This window comes from Anoplolepis gracilipes, chromosome 5, assembly GCF_047496725.1.
Source record: "Anoplolepis gracilipes chromosome 5, ASM4749672v1, whole genome shotgun sequence".
NCBI lineage: Eukaryota > Metazoa > Arthropoda > Insecta > Hymenoptera > Formicidae > Anoplolepis > Anoplolepis gracilipes.
Genome location: NC_132974.1, coordinates 8998596 through 9021509, shown reverse-complemented (window position 1 = coordinate 9021509; position 22914 = coordinate 8998596). Strand labels below are relative to the sequence as shown.

Here is a 22914-nt window from a genome sequence, read left to right as displayed (position 1 = left end):
TTATTGCGTATTTATCATGTGTACGCATATGATTCATTCATAAAAGCTTTGCATACAGAAGTAATCCTTGCACTTCACTAGATATATCTTAAGTTGTTTTTCGTATTTATAATGATTCTAATGTACGTATGAAGACGGTCCGATAATAAAAGTGTAGGCGTTGATTATACATGTAATTTTGACATAATTGTTATATGAAGGAGAAGAATAGTAGCCGTGCAAATGTGTTTTCCATTTACTAATTGATATTTGACAACCAAATAAAATGTGCTGATATAATTGAAAATTATTGTGCGAGGTGCACGCAATTGTCAGATTTTTCTAAGCGAAAGGTGAATCACAGTATGAGATTTATCATTAAGTTACAATGTTTATGACCAGAATTTAAGGCAAAAAGAAGTGTACATACGTATGATGCAACAAATTTAAAGATGGTCAAGCGGCACATTTTTCAAATTTAAAGGCTAAATTAATTACACAATATAGAAGTATACATGTAAACCAAAAAGCCAGCGAAAATTTTGATATTCTGAAATTTTTCGATATTTTTATTTTTGTCTCTAAATAGTTTTAAGAATTTGCTATTAGCAAATTGTTTGCTAACTCTAAAACATTTTACATTTTAAAATTTATTAATATTGAAAAGAATATAGAGATATATATCTTTAGTGCAGTAAACGTAATTATTCTTGTATGTAAATTTATTATGTAAATAAGTCATATGCGCGTGTCATGTGTAAATGCGCAACACGTTTGATAATCTCTTTCGACCCAATGATCTAAATAAATATTATTACAATGCATAATGTTTTTAGAAGAAAGGAAAAGGGAAGAAAGAAAACCATAGTTTATAATAATTATAATAGTTTTTAATTATGATAATTTTTTTATATAGCAGAAAATATATTTTATAATAAACTATTTATAATTTTAATAACTTTATGTACAATGTATTAAGTAAATAAGAATTATTTATATTCTTCTTATTATTATTTAACATCTCTAATTATTTAACAAAACATTTGTATAATATTATATTATATCGCATTATATAATATAACATAAGTATTTTATTATATACATTTTTTCTGGACTAGATATATGTAATTTTATATATATATATATATATATAATAAATTAATGTAGCGCAAATTTTTACAATATATAATAATATTATAACCCTATATAACCCTAAATTAAATATATAATAATATAAAAGTACGTTATATATTAATAGCCAACTGTCAAATATTTAACATAGAAAGATATTTAGAAAATATTTTTCTCATAAGTTTATAATGTTAATAAATAGCAAATAAATATTGAAATGTTAATTTAACACTAATTTTTCTTCTATGATCATTATGATATGTTATAATATGTCATAATAAGTATTAGTCTTGTTGTTGAGGTGGTGGACAAATACATTCATCATCTAAATGATCTTTAAGCCATTCAATGTAATTTGTTAATTTTGTGTAAATTCCTGGAAAATTTGGTCTGCCGCATCCACGACCCCATGAAACAATGCCTTAAACATACACAAAAATTAAAATTTTTAAATGCAAATTGATATTATACATATTAAAATTCTTTGTTAATATAAAATAAACTCAATTCTATTAATTAATATATATATATATATATATATATATATACTTTAGTAAATAGAATTGAGTTTATTTTATATTAACAAAGAATTTTAATTTGAAATTTATTAATTATTCAAATTTTTAATAGAAAAACTTTTGATACAATAAAGAACATAGACTGCAGTAGTATAGAAAATTTTATTTTAATTTAAAATTAAAAATTGTTAGATAAAATTAAATATGCATTTTATAAAGCGTATCTAATATTCTGTAAACATTCAATACATACCTATTACTTCAAGTTGCCCGAAAATTCCTTTGACGTGTAGTGGGCCTCCGCTATCTCCCTGTAAATAAACATAAAATATAAAAATATATTTCGCGGACAAAGAGAGAGAGAGAGAGAGAAAAAATAAAAGACAAAAAATAAAGACAATTTGTTCTATGTTTTATGAAAAAGTCTGTTTAATACTATGTATAAAAAAATATTATATATTTTTATTACATATATATAATATGCACTTCTCTTACTCTTTCTTTTCTTTTCTTTATTCAGATATATCAATTGTGTGTGTATGTGTGTGTGTGTGTGTTCGCATTTATTTTAAACTTTCAAAATACTTACAAAGCAGGCGTCGCGTTTTCCATCGAGATAGCCAGAACAGAACATATTCTCAGTGATGCGATTTTTCGCGTATCCAGTTTGATCGCATTCCTCTTGTGACAAGATTGGTAAATTAACTTTTCGCAATTCAGTTGCTGGTTTGCCTTTTTCGTCTGTTTGACCCCATCCAACTGCAGTAGCAATTGCTCCCGTATAATCGATATTTCCTATAATTTTGTATAAATTTATAAGCATTAATTGATATCTTTTATTATGTGTTATTTAAATTGGATTCTATGCAAAGATTCTAATGTTTTGCTTTATTTGTTACCTAAATTTTGGAGAATAAAAAAATAATTTTAATTTTAGAATATATTTAGAGTGCAGCAAATTCTTTTGAAATTTATATATATATTTTACTAATATCAGAAATAGCTTACTATCTTCAGGTAAACATGCTGTTCGCACGACACCATTTACAGATACAGGCTCATCCATTTCTATGATCGCAATATCGTTATTGAAAGAATACGCATTGAAATTTTCGTGAATGGTTGCCGATTTAATACGTCGAACTATAGCGTTGTTACTTATCGAAGGACGGTCACTATTCATTAAGACAAGTTTGATAGTTTTGATATCAAAGCTGAAAATTATGTTAAAAATAAAATGTTAGTAAATTATAAAATGTAGTTTTAGAATTAAGAAAATAATTTACAAATATACATATATAATTATCTGTGATTATGCAATTATAATTGACTGATACGTACCCTCGCAAGCAATGCGCTGCTGTCAAAATATGTTTGCGTGATATTACACTTCCGGCACAGTAGAATTTTCCTAGTCTAGTCATACTAACAAGCCATGGATAATCATAAATACTTGTGACGTTGCCACCAACAATTCGTATCTTTCTTCCAAGTCCGCAGACTACAATACATTAATATAATAATTTATCTATTAATATTCGGATAATCAGTTTAATTAATTGCTTATTTTTAATCTTTTAAAACTAACTATAATATAACTACTACATATTATTTTAAAAAATTATTTTCCCCTACACGTACGTATACATAAATTTTTATATAATTTTTATATAATCAAATATATGCCGATTAAAAACATCATCTTGAATGCTATTACTTACTGCAGTCTTTACAGACATTCGGCCTTTTGGAAGAGGATGTGGATGCAGGTTCGAAATCTATATAAGATACTTCGTCTATTGTCGGACGATCAGCAACCTCAGCATTCGTGATATTGTAGTGTACTTGTGCGTTTGAGGCAGGGAAATTCCGTTTATTATCCTGCAATTCCTGCAAGGGGCACATGAATGATTAGTTTCCTCTACGTTACCAATTCTATTTACTTTTAAATTTTGAACCTATGAAAATGCAAATATTTTTTATTAAAATCTCACTATAAAGAAATAATTATTTTGCAATAATTATACAATATTTTTATGCATTTATGGACTGTTTATTCTTGCGTAAATAATTAAAAAAAAAAACAAAAATACAATTAAAAAAAGAAATCTATATTATTAATAAATAAGATTTGATAATTCGCAAATGTTCAAGTAAAGTTCGAGATTTTACAATCGCAAATAATACAAATAACACAATAAAAAATCAAATGTTGACAAACAATTCAAAACATTTTTTATTTCAATTTATTTATAGTATAATACTGCATTTAACAATTCAAATATAGATTTAAACAGATGAGAGCACAACACTTTGCTGTCATTACAGCGTACTGCTATTAGTATTATTGTCACTACGACTGGTGTCTTCTAGTCAACATAACACATTCATATAATGGTTATTTAACTTACCACGTGAGGCAACGCGTAGACGTAACAGCTTAACAGGAATAGAGAGAGCGCGAACATGTATTCCATTCTTGCATAGCCGTCCATGCCGTGCGGTTTCCAGTAATTGATGCACGCCAGCCGATCTGGTTTTATTGCAAGTTTCGGACCCGCACACGTGCTTACAACCGTGGCGTGAAAAGTCTAAAAGTATTCCAGCCGTTTTGCCGTTTTATAGTAAATTATAACTAATGAAGGAGAACCCACAAGAGCCGCGCGCGTGTCTCGGTGGGGATCGTCAACCTTGAGTGGTGCGTTTGCATTGGCAGATGTTGCATGTGACAGCCTTTAAATCACCCGGTCGGTGTACGCGTTCGTTGTCTCTCTCACCTGCACAGATACCGCTGGTACAGACACAATGAGAATTTGCACGCGCGTACAGGTACGCACGACAGAGAGTGACAGTGTATGGCGCAATCGACCCATCGACCACCACGGATCCGTCCAATGTCAACCCGGTCCACCTCCTCTCACGGCGACCCTTTTTTTTCAGGGATCCACCGAGACTGGATCAATGTCAATTTCGTCAGCGACGAACACCACCGCGTCTCGCGGTCGTCACGGTTCATTGCCGCGGCATGACGACACCGACAACGACGACGACAATGATAATGATGATGTTGATGATGGCGATGGGTCGCTGTCGCTGATACACGAGACAACTAATTGCAGGGATTTCACTCGGCGCACTTTACACCTCACGCGAGGTGTTGCCGCGTGAATCTCATTTTTATCGTTGAATTCCGTAAGACGCTTTCTTCCAGTATGCATTTACAAGGTTACATTCTTCCTGAAGAAAGTGATTTGCTTCGAGTTTTTTACGCGTGAGCGTTTGGCGCAAAGATCAATCGCATTATACATTGTTGGGATCATCTTTTCGATACGACATGCGATAATAAATTTAATCATCATTACAAAAATTAGGCTCAAATAATAGTTTATTAATTGTAAAGAAGGACTCAAGAAGCAAGACAAATTGAGTTAGTATCTTTAATGCGGGAGAAATTAAATTATTATATAAAAGTAAGACGTAAGATTTATAAAAACTTTAAAAAAGCGCAAATAACAAACATTTCTGTTCTTATCAGGACTTTCATCAGTGTCAAAAATTAAAAATAATGAAGTGAAAAAAATCGCATAAAATATAACCGGATATACAAAAATTAATAAATTACAAACAAATAGATCGCAAACGCATACGCATATACATAGTTGTTGTCGTAGGGACGAATGCTCCGAAAACAAGCGACAATTAAAATCGATTATCCACCACAGTTTTTTCAAGAACTTGAGGCAAGAAAAATCTGGAATCAAAGTGGGATTTATAGAAATTAATATTCTAACAATGGTAGAATTTTAAATACACATTAATTATTTAAAAACCCAGATCCATCATCGGAGGAGCAAGTCGATCGACCGAGTTTTCATGATATCTCGGTGCAGACACACGATGTAACAGAAAAAGAAGAAAAACAAACATGCTATGATGCTGAGATCAATGAAGCAAAACAAAAAAAAAGATCAACATATATATATATATATATATATATATATATATATAACAAAAAGGCGTCAAAATATTTAAAACTATCTTAATGTCTCAATGACAGGAAGATAGAATGATGGAATGATTCAGCGTCGCTCTACAGATTTAACTCTATTTTTTTACCTTTCTTCTTTTTCCGTTATATAATAATTTATATAATGATGTAATTTCTCGCGCAAAATTTTTAAATACTAACTTTATTTAATCATCATGTTCGTTCAAAAGAAATATAATTAGAAAAATAATAAAAAAGTATCTTTAATTTACATATTATAGACTTATAAATTGATACAATTTTGTAATAAATAACATAAATCTTAAATTAATTTTAATTAATTGCATCGAAATCGTCAAAATAGGATGCGGTTACAATTTTAATTAGGTCAATATAATAGTGATTTCAGTGAATTAGAACAAAGCCGTATCGAAAGAAAACGAAATTATCTCGGATCGTTAACTTGCTGCAGTTATAAACGCGATGAGGCGAGTTAATAGAACGTTTTAATTTATCAAGGTTCTTCGATCATGTAACGGAGAAAAACGTATTAGAATGGCTCGCACAACAAATACGCAATATTCGGCGCGAAAGAAAGCATTTAATTAAAAATGTCGCAATTTCCTCTCCACATAATTTTAAATTTGTTCCGCATCATTTAATGCTTGCAGTCGCTCATTCATCAACACGGACAAAAAACATCGTCTTGCAACTTATTAACTTACAGATGATTTTACTTTCACTGCAAATTATATGCATCTTCTTTCTTCCCTCTTCTCCCTTTGGTATGTAATTTTCATCTGACGTCAAAATTGCAGCATCTCGAAGTAGAAATGCGAAAGTGTTCCTCTCGAAACGTTCACCATGAAAGTCTCAGATGAGATGAACAATTTACAGTCCGTGTTTAATTCGTTCCGGCGGATTTTCGAGGATTATATATATATATATATATATAATTATCTTACTTTGATTCTTTTTCTTTTAAAGGATATAACAGGTATATGTATATACAGGGAATCCGTATTTTATCGTCTCATCTTGATTTACATACATAGAGTTATATTTTATAACACTTATTATATGTTTTGTACAATTGTTTAATTAATTTAATTGCTTGGTATAATTGTAAAGTATTCTTTTTTTTATTATATGTTAATGGTTAAATGTTTTTGTACACCTTTTAATTCTTGTAAACATATTATAATCTTAAATTCCGTTTGAAAATTAAATGTAATTGTTCTCTGTATTATGTGTGACAAAAATCCGTAATGTGAACAGAAATTACATCGCAAATACAATCTGACCTTGAAGATACGTAAAAAAAATAAGGCAAGGCTTCTGATAAAGTTAGACACACATCGAGACAATAATGCGCGTCTCGCCCGCATGAGGGTCGCGTTACCTATATACCTTGACCCACTGTTATAAGTTGCAAGTGATGTATAATATCTCGCTCAGGCGCATCTTATCTCGTTTGTTCAGCACTAATCGAAGTTATGATAAGTCGGGTCAAACGAAGAGATACTGGCAAAGACAAGGGCGAGGATCTGTTAAAAGATTTGTGACATGTCACTTGATATGTCATGAATATATTATCATATATATTATATATATATATATATATATATATATATATATATGATATATTTCACAGTCTCTTCAAATTTATATCATTGTGTAAATATTGAATGCCATGTGTTACATATCGTACTCTTTTAAAGTTTCAATATATTTAAAAGATAAATGATTTCGAGAGTAAATCGCATTTAATTTATTTAAAATAATTTGAAGAGACTGTGTACATATACTAGTTTAATAATTTTAGAAATTGTTTTCTAAATTTTATTATATTAATTTAATTATTCTATTTATTTTAGCTACAGGAATTGGCATATTAATTCCATAGCAAATTTCTTCTTTGGTATGTGTAAGAGTTCGACATAAAATAATATATCTGAACAACTTGTAAACAGTTTAGATATTAGAAAATAACTTGTTTAAATAAAAGTTATGGAGTATATAGGGAGCAAGCTGAGTCATCCATTCCATTAGCTATATTTTAGCATACATCTATTCGACTCAGTTTCTTGAAATGAAATTAACCTAATTTTTTTTAAAAAAATCGATTCCTCGCAATATTCGGCGTCGAAAGTTATAAAAGTAAAATAATTAAAAATTGAATAACTTATAAATAATATATATTTTATATTTTAATTTGATAAAATTTTATATAAACTGTGACATATTTTGAAAAAATATTTCAATAATTTACTTTTTGATTTTTTATCGTAATACTTTTATGTCTAAAATAATGAGGACTCAATAGATATAAAGAAAATACATAGTTGTTTTTAAGAAAAAATTTTTAGCTGCTCGTTACAAATTTATATTTTTTAGATATATTACTTTTCAAGTGTATTATTTTATTTCTATTACTATATACTCTATACTGTAGATACTAAAACATTAGCAAATAATGTACTTGTTTTATATTTAAGAAAATAAAATTTTGATAAATGAGAAAATATTCTCATACATTTTTTAAAGTATTTATTATTTTTGACAAGAAGATACAGTTTTACTTATAATTTATGAAAAGTATTTAGAAAATATTCTCTGCAAAATAACGTGTTCTATATAACATTTACTGAAGTTTTTGGCAAATTGTACTTTTCAATAAATTTTTAAACATTTATCTTTGCTCTCTGATCGTTCTTAAAAGAGAAATCACAAGAGAAAGAGAAAAAAAAACGAATCAGCAATGCCATCTTTTGTAAATCGATAAGTTTAACAGATCTGTTATGTGCTTACGACATTTGTTTGAATTTACATATGGCTAGCCTAAATTTTCACTCCTGTTACCGGCTTGTCCACTATTCCGTATAAATAAAGACGTGACACCAAATCGGAGGCTTGTGTGAAAGTATATGCCGTCTTGGCAGGAAGTGTTGTGGAACAGATCGGTTCCACTCGTCTTCTCGCAGTTCAATAGGAAATAACGTAGTAGTACCGAGAGTGTTATATTTAAAGTGCAAGGAACAATATGTTGTTTCGATTCATATTGTTATTAGCATTTGCCGTAATTACGATAACGGCCACCGTTGACAATGAGGTATTATCAAAATGTGTTAATAATGTGGCGTTTTCGCATATTTATGAACAAATTATGGACATTTCTTGACTCATCTTATGGTAAAATAAAATATAAAACGTGTACTTAAAAAGTCAAATATGAAGTACATAACTATATCTTTTAAATTTATTACATTTTTTTCGAATTTTTAAATTCAAAATGGATTATTTCTTTAACAAAGATTTTATATTACGTAAAAGAATCTATATTAAATTTTTCATAAATTTGTTTATGTGCACGTGAAAAGTTCTTTTGTTTAACAGTTACATAAAAATATTAATTTTATTAAAGATATCATAAATGATTATTTATGTATTAAAATTACAAAAATTTTTTATATATTCTTTATTTTAGTTTATATAATAAAAATATTTTTATTTATAAGTATTTTTAAATAAAAAATATACATTAAATAACAGTTGCAGAAAAATTCCACTTTACACGCGGATGAGCAAAACTCGAATAGCACAAGCGAAATCGATACTGAGAAAGGATTCTGGGAATGGTTGGCAGATGTAGTGGCGCCAAAACCACCAATAATTACACCACCTCCACAACCAGAAAAATGTTTACAATGCAGTATGTTTAAGTTTAAATTTTTTTATATTTATATAATTTTATATTTTGAGCATAATTTTTAGCCTTCATTTTTTTATAAAATATATTATTTAATATATTATTTAGTAAAATATATTAAATATAAAAAACTTACAAAATAATATTAATAATCGTATTTATATAAATATTATAAAAAAAATTTTTATTTTTAATTTTATTTTTAATTTATTAATTGCAAATTTTGTTCATTATTGAAGCAAAAAAAAACAGTGTTTATGGCGTACGAGAAAAAGAAAGAAAAAGAGAGAGTAAATATATTAATTTATAGCTTGCGGTTTGACAAACAAACATAATCGTATTGTCGGAGGTGTCCAAACAGTCGTCAATCAGTATCCTTGGATGGCTTTATTGATGTATAGAGGACAATTTTATTGCGGCGGTACAGTCATAAATTCACGATACGTGATGACAGCAGCTCATTGCATTGACAGGTAATTTACTCATTTATGTCGGTTTCTGATCGTCGTTAAATGTACCTATGCAAAACATGTAATAATTATACATATACATATATATATATATATATATATATATATATATATAATAAATGATAATAATTGATTAAATTCTTTTTCATAACAGATTCGATGGAAGTAAACTTACTGTTCGAATATTGGAGCACAATTGGAATTTGACTAGTGAAAGTAAAACACAGGATTTTAAAGTAGAAAAGACGATCAAACACAGTGGTTACTCGACTATCAATTACGACAACGATATTGCACTCATTAAATTAAGGGATCCTATTCGGTTCCAGGGTCCGATGCGACCTGCTTGTCTTCCGGAACCAGGTAATTTTTATAAAATTGATTTTATTAACAAATAATTTATATTATTTTTAAAACATATCAAATGTACCTATATTATTTTAAAAATATATATTATACAAATTTTTATGAAAAGTTGATTTTAAACAAACTGAGGAAGATAATGAAATAACAACAGACAACGTAAATTTAATTATATAATAGATTATGCATTGTTTATCAGGAAAAACTTTTGCTGGTGAAAAAGGTATAGTGACTGGATGGGGCGCTACCAAAGAAGGTGGATCGGTATCAACCTATTTGCAAGAAGTTGAAGTTCCTATTATTTCAAACGCAGAATGTCGTGCTACGAAATATCCATCGCGTAAAATAACAGATAACATGCTGTGTGCGGGTTACATACAAGGCGGCAAAGATTCCTGCCAAGTAAGCAGAAAGTCAGATTAGATTTCTATTTTGTTCTTTACTGACATGTTGTAAACATATATATAAATCGAAGATTTTATTTAAAGACGTAAGGCTCAAAATCGTAACTTTAGAGAAGACAGTAAGAAAAAACAATTTAAAATTTACATAGAAATATGTCTAAATAATTCTCTATTTATTTTTTAATTATTAGATTAATTAATAGTCAGTTTATTATAAGATGCAAGGCATATAGAGCTTTTATATGCTTTAATCTCATTTTTTAAAATATTAAATATACCCCGAAACCTTCCATATACGGTAAATTAAAAAAAATGTTGAATAAAATAATGTGAAAATGTTATTATTAGGGAGACAGCGGTGGTCCATTGCACATAGAAAAGAATGGTGTCTACTATGTAATTGGTAAGTTCAATTTCAAATTGCGTTAGTTATCTAATCTAGACGTGTGAGACTGAAGAAATTGTTAGATATAAAGAAACTTTGACGAAAAATTGAAATAGTTTTACGCGAAACAAACTAAACAGATTCAGAAGTAAAAATTCTTTAATTTTGCAGGAGTTGTGTCCTGGGGAGAAGGATGCGCGCAACCCGGATATCCTGGAGTTTATTGCAGAGGAAATCGATATCTTACATGGATTGCATACAACACGAAGGATAGTTGCTACTGTTGATATATAATAATTAATACAGACTGACATATTTATTTCAATTAAGTTTACATTTATTCCATAATGATGAGAAATACTCAATGTAAAGCCACAAAAAGCCAATGGAACGCACAATGAAACACGTAGTTAACAGTTTTTACTAGCTATCAACATCTTGAAAAGTGTATTCAATCGAAAATTGAATAGTAATTTTTTATATTAAAACGATTGAATCATATGGAACAACACATTTTTATAGTAACTGCCGTTATAATATCTGCAATTTGTGTAATACGTTCAAGCTATTATTGAAAAATTTAAAGTTTTATTGTGCACAATCAAAATTTATCGTATTATAAGTTAATATTATTATTTAATTTATATTTATTTATTTTTTTACCATATATTTGTATCGCTGTTGTTAATTAAGTTAATTTAATATTTTACAATTGCATTGAACAATTATACATAATGCGTGACTCTATCATCTTACATTATGTACACAAACGTACATATGGTAATTAAAAATTAAGGCACGCACGCTCGTCTTTACGTTAATCAATACTCACAATAAGTACATTAAAGAAGAAAGTCACAAGACTTTCTCTGTTTCTTTCAAACAAACGATTTGGTATTTCAGTGAAATCTCACGTACAATTGTACCGTACATTTATAACACAATTTACATCGTATGAGGACATATGGCAATATAAAATGTGTATTATATTATCATGTTTGATAAGAAGTAAATGTATGTATAATCAATTTAAACATAATATAAATTTTTTGGACTAATCATTTTTTATGAAATTTAAGCAAATATTTTTATCGCACAGTATCAAAATTTGAATATATTAAAAAATATATTAAAGAATAAATAGATAAAGAATTATTTTTTTACTACGTCAGACATATAAGAAATTATATGTTATCCAGATTTTATTTATGTAAATATCAAATTTTCTTATATACTAGTAATTATAGTAGAAGAGCTTCAATTACTGCGTTTTCATCATCTGACGAATTAATTTCTTGTTTTATTTCATTATTTACCGCTGGATGCAACCAATACGTTTCCATGTCTCCTTTTCCCTTAACGTAATAAGTAAACAATACATTTAATATTATACAATATTATAAATTTATAATATATATCGAGGGGTTCATCACGCATAAGAACGTAGGTTCAACATCACAACTTTGCAGAAATGACAAAAACTATTTTCAAAATTTTTTACATAAGAATGCAATTTTTTGTTTTGGATAAGAAAGTATTAGGAGTAGAAACATATTTCTAAATTTGTAAATATTAATTCTTGATTTTTTGTAAAATTATTTGAAAAATTTGAAAATTAAAGACACGCCTTTCTGTTATGAAGCCCTCGATATGATATTAATTATTATAGACTTTTATAATACAAACCTTTACCCATACAACGCCACGTGATTCGGTGTAATAACGATCTTTAGGTAATAAAGCTTTGGTGCTAGAAGAAATGTGCACCTTTCCCGGCTATGTCATATACAATGCGATTAAATATTTAGTATAGAGAATATGAAAAGAGCTCAAAACAAAAGAATAATAAAAAGGTAAAAAAAAGTTTTTAAATATGTGATATAAAACACATATATACATATAAGACAAACCGATAAACATGTAATGTATTATTGCGTTGATAAACTTGAATTGTAATTTATATTTTCTCTTAATATAATGCAAATTTAGATTTAAAAAATAATTTATATAGACTTGTTTTCTGTTTTTATTTTGTTATATTGTTATTCTATTAAACATTAAATTATATATATTATATATTTTTTTAAATTTTCTTTTATATATTATATAGTTATGTAAAAAAAGATATAGAAAACTATGTTACCAGACTGGTAGTCTGCATTCTGGAAGCTGTGTTAACAGTATCCCCAAAGAAACAATATCTTGGTAATTTAATGCCAACCACACCGGCTACCGCTGGCCCGGAATGAATTCCTAGAAAATTCCAGAAGAAATTCTACTATTTGTATTTTAGTTGAAGATATTCTCTATTTGTTTTAATATGTTTAATATCGATAATCTCATTATTATTCTTCACAAATATATTTTAATATATATTTAATATTATATATTTACTAAATATATTAAAATATATTTTAATATGTTTAATGAACGTTAAATAAAAAAAGTCATATTTTATTAAGAAAATGTCGTGTTCAAAAATCAAACAACTGTGTGTGTCAGGTAGTTACCTATACGGATTCGTATGTCCAATCCGGAAGATAATTCGAGATATCGAACATGCTCGATAAGTTGTAGAGAAACATCGGCAATATTTTGCGCGTGATTTTTATTTCGATCCGGTGCTCCGCTAGCTGCCATATACACGCGACCAACAGTCTCCACCTATCAATGACAGTCATGAACAGTAAATATAACACATAATTAATGCAACTTTTCCCTTTTGACGTTACATTTTGTTATAATCATAATTCATTGACATAACTCAGATAAGCTATCTTCTCAACTCGAGCATTGAAAGTGTTTAATTACTATCTAATCGAATCAAAATTCTGTAAGTACTGCATCCTGTAATTAGTCAATTTTTATCTCCAATGATATAATATCACAACTCGAGCATAGGAAATGTTTTAATCCTATTATACTATCTGATCAGAACAAGATTTTACAAGTACTGCATTGTATAAGTAGTCAAAGAATATCTCTGATATGAAATCAAGCAATTCAAATAAAATATATAATAATCTTACTTTGTAAACATTAAACTGATCCATTAACGTATCGAAACAGGAAAAAACAGCGTTCATAGATAAAACGATATCCATTGCTCCGATGGTTGAATAATCAAAATCGCATAATTCGCAGAAAAGGACTGTTATTGACTCAAATGACTAAAAATAAAATATCAATAAATATTTGTTATTAGATAAGATCGAGAAGTAGATCGAAAGTTTAAAAATTTATTTCTATACTTCACAAGTACTCAATGGACTGGCTCCGGCTCGTAATCGGTCTGCCACCGTTTTCGGAATCATAGAATATAGAAGCTCGTCACTCTTATTTTTCCATCGATCCAGTAATGCATAACTGTTCTCTAGTTCCGTCGATCTTTGTTCTGCTCTCTCAAACATCATTTCCAATCTCCACAAGTATAAAGTTATAGATTATTTACAAAAAATTGTATGTAAAGAAATTTTTATTGGATTACGTACAGATATATAATACACGGAGAAAATTTTATATTAAAAATTACTATGGTATGTAGTAACTGTGGACTATTAGCAACATTCCAAGTTAAAATATTATGTAAAACTGTAAAGATTGACGTAATTTTTACATAAATTATGTCAGTTTTTACATAACATTTTAACTTGGAATGTTCCTAATGGTCTACAGTTACTACATACCACATAGTAATTTTTAATATAAAATTTTCTCCGTGTATGTTTAAAATAATGCGTAGAAATTAAATTAAAATTAGCCATAAATAAGATGGCATAAAAATATTTAATAAATATATGTGGCGTAGTTAAACATACAATAAAGAAATATAATAAAAGAACATTTGTTTCTTTGCGTAAAATATATTTCATTTTTTATGAGAATATTATTTCTAATAATTGAGAGTAAATGAAAATTTGATGAAACATACCTTCCGCAATGTTGCCATCCTGCTAGTACCAGTTCTTTGCTCATACCGTGAGGATTTAGATCATTCAAATATAAACTCATATTAAGAAGTTCGTCTAAATTGTTGATTCTATTGCAAGAAGACAGACAATTATAAAAATGTTAGTTTATAGAAATATGATACTATGAGAAAACTTACAAAGGACTACAGAGAAATATAATCGCTTTAATATCCTCGATATATCTCATTTGGCCCTTCAATAAGATGCTTCTCGCACCTTGACTTCCACGTCTATCTAAACTACTTATGCTCGCTTTACTATCTGAATTTATCGAGGAGTGATGATCATTTGCCCTAATAAGTTCTAATTCGAATATCACTGAATGTAAATACATTATCTAAAAATATAAATTTTATAAATATATTTTTTTGTGTTGCAATTTATATGTTCTATGTTACTTGTCTGAAAATAATATCTTTGGAAAATTAATTATTGCAGCTTTCATGTAAAGTACAACTTTGTTTTGTGATTATTACTTACGTTTCCCCATGTAAATGAAATTCCTTTGGGTCTTCTTAATTTGAATATTTCTGTAACTTGCTTATTTAAAATAGACGTGGTACCACCCCAAGCTTGGAGCAGTTTATCACCTGCTCCTAGAATTCGCATATCCTTGTTCATTACGACGCCAAATGGAAAAAGGCGTAAGAGAAACGTACAGGAAACAGGCGACAACTCACGATTTAATGTAGTTTTTATTTTGTTATTCTTCGTGATCTAATGATTTTAAATGTAATGCAAATTATAAATTAAACTTCTTTCAAACTATAGTTTAATAAGATTCTAATTCATTAATTAATATGAGTATATTAAGTTATAAAGAGGCTATATATACTATAAATGTATATATCTTAGAATTAATATTGAATTTTATATAATATTGTATATGTATATATTATTAAAATTCGATACTAATTTGTGTCAGGATTTGCTATATTTTATTCTAAAAGATTAAGGGCTAAGTGAGGGAGGCTGGAGGAGAACATACTGACACATAAGCTCATGTTACATTTAAACTTACATGTCAATAGTATTAGACTTCTTACATACATTGCATTTTTTACTGATTCTTTAAATAATAATTCTTTCCAACCGTGTATATGTAATTTACAATAAAAAGTATAAACCACAATATAATTACTATATTATTCACTTTATTAAATTAAGTTTTTGTCTAAAAATTAATAGTATTACTATTAAAAAAAAGAAGCTTTGATAAAATCTAAAAATTAAGACTTACATATTGATGGTTATCAAAATCAATACGGAACTTCACCATTACGTTTCGAGATCCTGGAATATTGTTTGAACTTTCTAAAACTCTGATACTTAATTCTGTATTATATAATTCTTTTGCTATGTGAAATAATTGTCCTGTAAGAGAGTATAGAATAGTATTATACATATAAAAGAGTATTGTATATGAATTTCGTACATGTACAAAAATTATGTAGACATACAGAGAAAAATATAATTAAACTAATATGAGTAAAACACACACACATACATATATTCTTATACCTTACCTATATTTAAAAAAAAATCTCTATGTAAGAAAATGTCAAAGTCATTGTCATGGACGCTCACGCATCGTGATAATCATGATATAATTAATTTTTTTAAACACATAAACATATAGAAAGAACAACATTTTATAGGAAATTATTTTAGTCTTATAAAATACATAACTATAATTTTATTGATTTATATAATATTCTCGAGAAGATATTTTCAAAAAATATTAAAATAAGCAAAAGTAGTCAATTCTCACCCATAAGATAATGCGTAAAGCCTTGTCGAGTACTTCTGTACACCAGAACAACTCCTTGTGGATCGACATGTGTGGTATACATAGAAGGACTTTTCATTTTTGGATATGTAAATCTCATTTGCATGTGAATATTGTCGACGCTTTGTAAAAAATCGCAAAAGTAACGACCAGTTGCTTTTATAGTGCAATCGTATCTAATAAAATTAATTAAGCATTAAATGCAAATTTTACATTAAGTTTTACACATATAAATATTTAATATTAAAATTAAAATATTTAATATTAAAAAAATATTAATAAGTGTGTTTTCAAAAGATATATAGAAGGAATATATAATTGTTATATGTCATATGTACTATATTATATTTTAAATTTCTATATTAATATATTGTTTTTGTTTTTTTATTATTAAAATTAATTAATATTAAAATCTTATTTATTGATTTCTGATGCTTCAATCTTCCGCGATTGTAAAGTGTGTGTAATTGAAAGCAGACAATTAAGACGTTCAGATGTCAAAAGGGATATACATAAGTAATGAAATAAATATTTAAGAATTGATTAAACTTTTTGAACTGGGAACTTATATTTTTAATATAAAGAAAAGTATTGTATAAAAATAATTATTTTGTATCAAATATTATAATAAAATTCAATTTTTCAAGAAACTAAATAAAAGTACATTTTGTAAACTTATAATATAAAATACATTAAAACATAAAATACATACGCAAAGTATATTTCCATTTATGATTTGAGATACGCAAGTTTATATTATATATAGTATTTTTCATAGATATTATCGATTAGCTGTCGATAATGTATTAACTGTTATATTGATTAGAATATTACGTTCATTAATATAATATTAATATACGTGTAATTTGCGAATCTGGACATGAAAATTTAATGACTGTGGATCAATATTCTCAATGATAGTTAAGAATTTTTCAGAAATTGTGTAAAATTAATGATAATTGTATATATTGCAATTTTTTTCTGGCGAAAAACTTACCCTAAATTACTGAAAAATCTAACAAAGCATTTTCCAAAAAATTGCATAATGTTATCCATAGAATCACCAGTATATGTGGCAAGAGCCGCGGCCAAATTAGTCATTAATTCATCTGAGTATATCTGTCTTGTATTAAAAACCATGTGTTTACAATCAGCTTGCTCCAGAATTTGAAGCCATACTTCTTCGCCAAATTCCAACTGTAAAAAAGATGTCTTGCTTGCTGTATTTTATTTTATATATTTTGTTATAACTTAAAATTTATATTTTTTTTTAAACTAGAAGAATTATACATATAGAAAAAAAAAAATATATATATATATATATATATATATATATATATATATATATATATGCGCAGATATAGAGCACATAACGTGTACTAAATATAAGATATTGTATGTTAAAGAAAAATATCTATAATAATATGTCGATTAATGTGCCAGATAATAGATTCCAATTACAAATCGATTCAGATAATCAAGCCAATTTCCCAGTCCGCATAAGCTAATTAATGTTTCTTGTACTAAAATGAGAGGCAGTCACGAAAATGAATATACGATTGTTAATGAGGAGAGCTTTTAGAAACATTATCGCAAATGAACACGCAAATTTGCAGCTGGGAGTGTTCAAATAAACGATTGCAAATATATATGTATAATATTTCTAAATATTTCAAATTTTACAAAAATATGTGTTTAAAAATATATATTTAAAACTTTAAATAAATTTAAGTAAAACAATTAAAAGATTTATTATATATTAATAATTAATTTTTATAAAAGTTTTATATGTTTTAATAATAAAATTTTAGCGTTATAGCAGACAATGTTTTGTGCATAAATATAATTACCTTATATCATTATTTTTATTATATAATTAGAATTAGTAATTGTGTATTATCATTGTGTGTTATCTAATAATAGAATATTATAATAATATTATTAAAAAAAAGATAATACAGGAAAAATAAATAAGAATATTATTATAATAAAACATATAATTATTATAATCTACGCATTTAAATAATGATTAAAAGCGGCGAAAGCAAAGAAATGTAAACAAGATACATTCACATGAATCAATAGTTGACCTTACGTGTGCTGATAGAATAATGCTATTTTTAAAACATTGTACAATTAAGGTGTCAAACTGAAAGGAAGTCTTTTAAGTTCATCCATATTCAAGTACTTCATTTATTACATATTTACGAAGCATTTCCTTCAGCAAATACGTGACATACATTATAAGTACGTGTATCAATTTGAGACAATCCAAGAAAGTAGCGAGACAAAGAAACATGTTAATTTAATTCATTGTTCTGATAATATGACGTCAATGAATAAAATAATGTTACTTGTTCTCCTTAACATATTATATAAACCATTAACTCACAAAGTTTATATGTAATTATAATTAAATTCTGTAAATTAATGATGAAAGACTTATTAGATTCCAAAGAATAAAAAAATTTAAAGAATTATAATAAAATTATATTTTACAATTTTGCAAAATTATAATTAAACTTTGTAAAAAATATCTGGCATTTAATATAATTTATTGTTTAATTAATTTAATAAGTACTTTAATTAATAATTTGATATTGTAGTAATTCTTGAATGTATATACGTGTATATATTTTAGATTTTTTGTTGAAAAATTAGTAATAAAAATATATAATTTTTTAATTATCACATGTTTCTTTATCAACTTCATAGAATTTATTTCCATAATTAAAATATATACTTAATTTTAAAGAGGATTATGTATATATATATATATTATATTTCCATTTAAATGTAAAGCACATATATAATATGTGTGTCAAATTAATAATCTGTAAATTCTATTGAAAATTTTAAAGTCTTTTTGTAAATTAGAGCAACTTTTTTATAAAATTTGTTTTACTTTATTCTTCCCCAAATTATAGTTATATGAGTAAATAAGGGATCCTCTGTTTAGACAGAAATCAATTGTGTTTGAACTTACAAGCGTCAAGTAATGATCTCACAGTAAATATTAAGGAAGATACAGTGTATGATAATAGATTTTTTGATGACCTACATTTCATTAAATTTTTTTTATTATATATATGTATATAACAAAATATAATTATTAAAAATTGTAGTTTTAAGAAAAATATATTCGGCAATTTATTATTCATACAGTTTATTAAAGCTAATATTTAACAAATATACAATTAATATTTTATAAAATTTATGAGTATCTATTACATGAGACACGATTTTTTTGTTTAGTTACAATATTTATATTAACTTTATATCAAACTTTTTTGTAATATAAAAATTTATAAAACTTTAAATATGAATTAAATAAAGTAAAAACTATGTAATATATGTTATTGTATTTATGTATTTGAAAATAGAAAATTATATTTCTGATAAAATGTGACTTGACTGAATATTTATTTGTAGATTGTCATACATTTATAGTTAATTAACAATGTATAATATGAAATTTAAACAATATAATAAATATTTATTATAATGGTTATTATAATGGTTAATTAGAATGATTTAATTTTATCATAAGACATTTTTTAAAATTAACTATCTTCTGCAGAGAAAAAGAAGAATATGATAAAAGAGACATAATGAATTTGATTAAAATCTATTTTAAAGATGAATAATATTCTTTATCGCAAAAAATGTCGAGTGTATTTCTATGTTAATGTGAAACATGAAAAAGAAGAATCCACTTTTATTTAACGTTATTAACGAAAAAAAATTCAAACCGTCAAATAAAAAAGAAATGTATAATAATTTAAAAATTTTTAAAAATTATTGTCAAATATTTGCTAAACGGTAAAATTTTATTTTTTTATTAGCGAAACATTCACAATACAAACTTCTTGAATTGGATATTTCTAGAAACAACTGCGCCATTGCGCCATTTCTTATAAAACTTACGTGATAAGCGATATGATATTTGCAATAAGAAAAGTAAAAACTTTAAAATATAAAGAAACAAAAGTACTTGTTCAACAATTATGAAATACATAAAACAAAAAAAAATTAATAAATAATTTCAACATTAATCTTTAAATATAATTTATGTAAATATAAACTCAAAAACCTGATAGAAAATTTAAAGTAATTTAGATTTCACGTTGATAATAATTTGAAAATTGATACAAATATATTTCAATAATTGAATACCTTCCGTAAAAAGTATGCTAACTTGGGACACTTACAAAATTTAAAATTATGCAGAATTCTTTGTATTTCCTAACTTTTATTATAAGAAAAACATTTGGGAAAATAACTTATAAAAAAATCAATCTCAAAATTAATAGTTACATAAATTATTTATATAATTAATTTGTATCATTGGTTTTCCTCAAATTATATATATATATATATATATATATATATATATATATATATGTATATATATATATATATGTATATAATTGTAATAACATATAATTGTAAAAGCATTAAAAATCCTTTTCTTAATAATATTAAAATTTAATTTTAATAATCTCTCATATGTATGGTATATGTATATACATATTAATATATACATATATAGGTATATATATATATATATCTTTATATATGATACACGGGTATATATACATAGGATCATATAAGTTAATTAAAAAAAAACAAAATGAATTAATAAATGATAAACACAAGAAGTTTTATGTAAATACAAAAGAAAATTACTTACCATAAAGAATAACGAAGAGGGAAAATAAAAATTCAATTTAAACTCAATCATTTTTCAAGTATATATTCCAAATAAGATGTATCCCAAGTTAGCCAAATACATAATGCCAGCTCTATTTGCTCTCACTCTACCGACCTGCACAAAATATTGCACACTTTCCAGCAGCATTCCGTACATCTTGACACGATCACAAATTTTGTTTTACTTGTCCAAGCGTTTTGTTAATTAAATCGCGGAAATATTCCGTATTCAACGAATATTTATGAAAGAGTTTCTTCGCGATCTTATGGCACGTGCGAAAGAAAATCTTCCGCATTGTCCTATAAAATTTGCTTCATCACAATCACGACGTTTGGAAGATTAATGTTTCGCGCCATCAGGATCGCAACCCATGTGCCCAGTGTCATGTGAACAATAGGCTACTTTCCGATGTAAAGGAGAGAGGGAAGCCGTATGGCGCGCAGAAATTCCAGTTTCGACTGTGGCTTGAGAGTTACTCAACCCAGCGAGAATAAGTTGGAGAGATCAACGCGATGCGTGCGCAGATTGTCACTGTATTCTAGAGGCGTTCACACCTCCAGAATATTTCAAGTATTAAACTTTCGACAAAAGGGCTTGATAAAAAAAAACGATAAGAAAGAAAAAAAAGAGATTATGTTGTTGAAAAAAGGATAAATTAAATATACCTATAAATTATCAACAAGATCTACACATAAGTAGTGAATGTAAAAAAGTAGCTCTGTGTGATTTTGCAATATTAACTGTTAGATGATGGAATCAATTATAGAGTATATTTATTACAATAAATTTTTAATATATGTATGTACAACTAACAATTTTTGATTAATTTTTTAATATACGTATAATTGTAATAAAATTGTTTCCAAAATAATATATTAAAATATATTATTTGAAAATTATGTTTTTAAATATTGTCTGAACATTAAGAAAAATTATATATATTTCTTAATTTTATGTCTAAATTGCAATTAAACAAATTCATATGTATTTCTTGTCAAGAAAATTCAAACAATTTTAACAATACTAATTAATTAACAAAGTTTCTTATTGTTTAAACTTTTTGAGAGATTTTAAAAATTTTAAAACAGTGTGTTTGAAAAATTCATGTCTTTTAAATTTTTGTATTTAATAGCATATTTTAAAAAGAACATTTTGAAAGAGAATTAATTCCAAACACGAAACTTACGACAGGTCTTTTATAAATGACTAAAAAGAAAAATGGAATCTATTGACACATTTATATAGGACCCCGACAATCCATGCGGAAGAAGCAATACGGTAGCCAGTCCATTTTCTATTACATATCTGTCATTTCCGAAGAAGAAAGATCGACTAAATATCAATTTTTTTCCTTCACGTAAACAGTTTTATTTTTTTTTTTTATTATTAAAAATGTCGATACAATTTCGCTCTTCTGTTCTGTACTTATTTTGATGCTATATTATCTCTTGATAAATCCAAGTTCTTGATTATTTAGAAACAAGAATTATAGC

General features: G+C 26.5%; 2 protein-coding genes across 3 annotated transcripts; one reads left to right on the top strand and one right to left on the bottom strand.

Annotated features, from left to right (window-relative positions):
* Nucleotides 1-1243: 1243 nt before the first annotated feature.
* Nucleotides 1244-21774, bottom strand: LOC140665593 (soluble guanylate cyclase 89Db). The gene is made up of 18 exons (XM_072891881.1): nucleotides 21536-21774; nucleotides 17705-17904; nucleotides 16690-16883; nucleotides 16159-16292; nucleotides 15399-15635; nucleotides 15056-15255; nucleotides 14879-14986; nucleotides 14199-14367; nucleotides 13977-14117; nucleotides 13458-13611; nucleotides 13091-13200; nucleotides 12634-12723; nucleotides 3350-3518; nucleotides 2970-3129; nucleotides 2637-2842; nucleotides 2218-2423; nucleotides 1882-1939; nucleotides 1244-1531 (listed from the first exon to the last, which is right to left on the bottom strand). The coding sequence occupies exons 1-18, from the start codon at nucleotides 21575-21577 to the stop codon at nucleotides 1395-1397; spliced, it is 2715 nt and encodes a 904-aa protein (XP_072747982.1). The 5' UTR covers nucleotides 21578-21774; the 3' UTR covers nucleotides 1244-1394.
* Nucleotides 8543-11986, top strand: LOC140665582 (trypsin-1). Of its 2 annotated transcripts, none has more exons than XM_072891862.1 (7): nucleotides 8543-8728; nucleotides 9175-9328; nucleotides 9636-9798; nucleotides 9950-10158; nucleotides 10358-10560; nucleotides 10911-10965; nucleotides 11119-11986. In XM_072891862.1, exons 1-7 carry the CDS (start codon nucleotides 8660-8662, stop codon nucleotides 11232-11234), a joined length of 969 nt encoding a protein of 322 aa, XP_072747963.1. In that variant the 5' UTR covers nucleotides 8543-8659; the 3' UTR covers nucleotides 11235-11986. The 2 variants fall into 2 exon arrangements, with proteins under 2 accessions (XP_072747963.1, XP_072747962.1); XM_072891861.1 differs by having other exon boundaries at nucleotides 9169-9328.
* Nucleotides 21775-22914: the final 1140 nt, after the last annotated feature.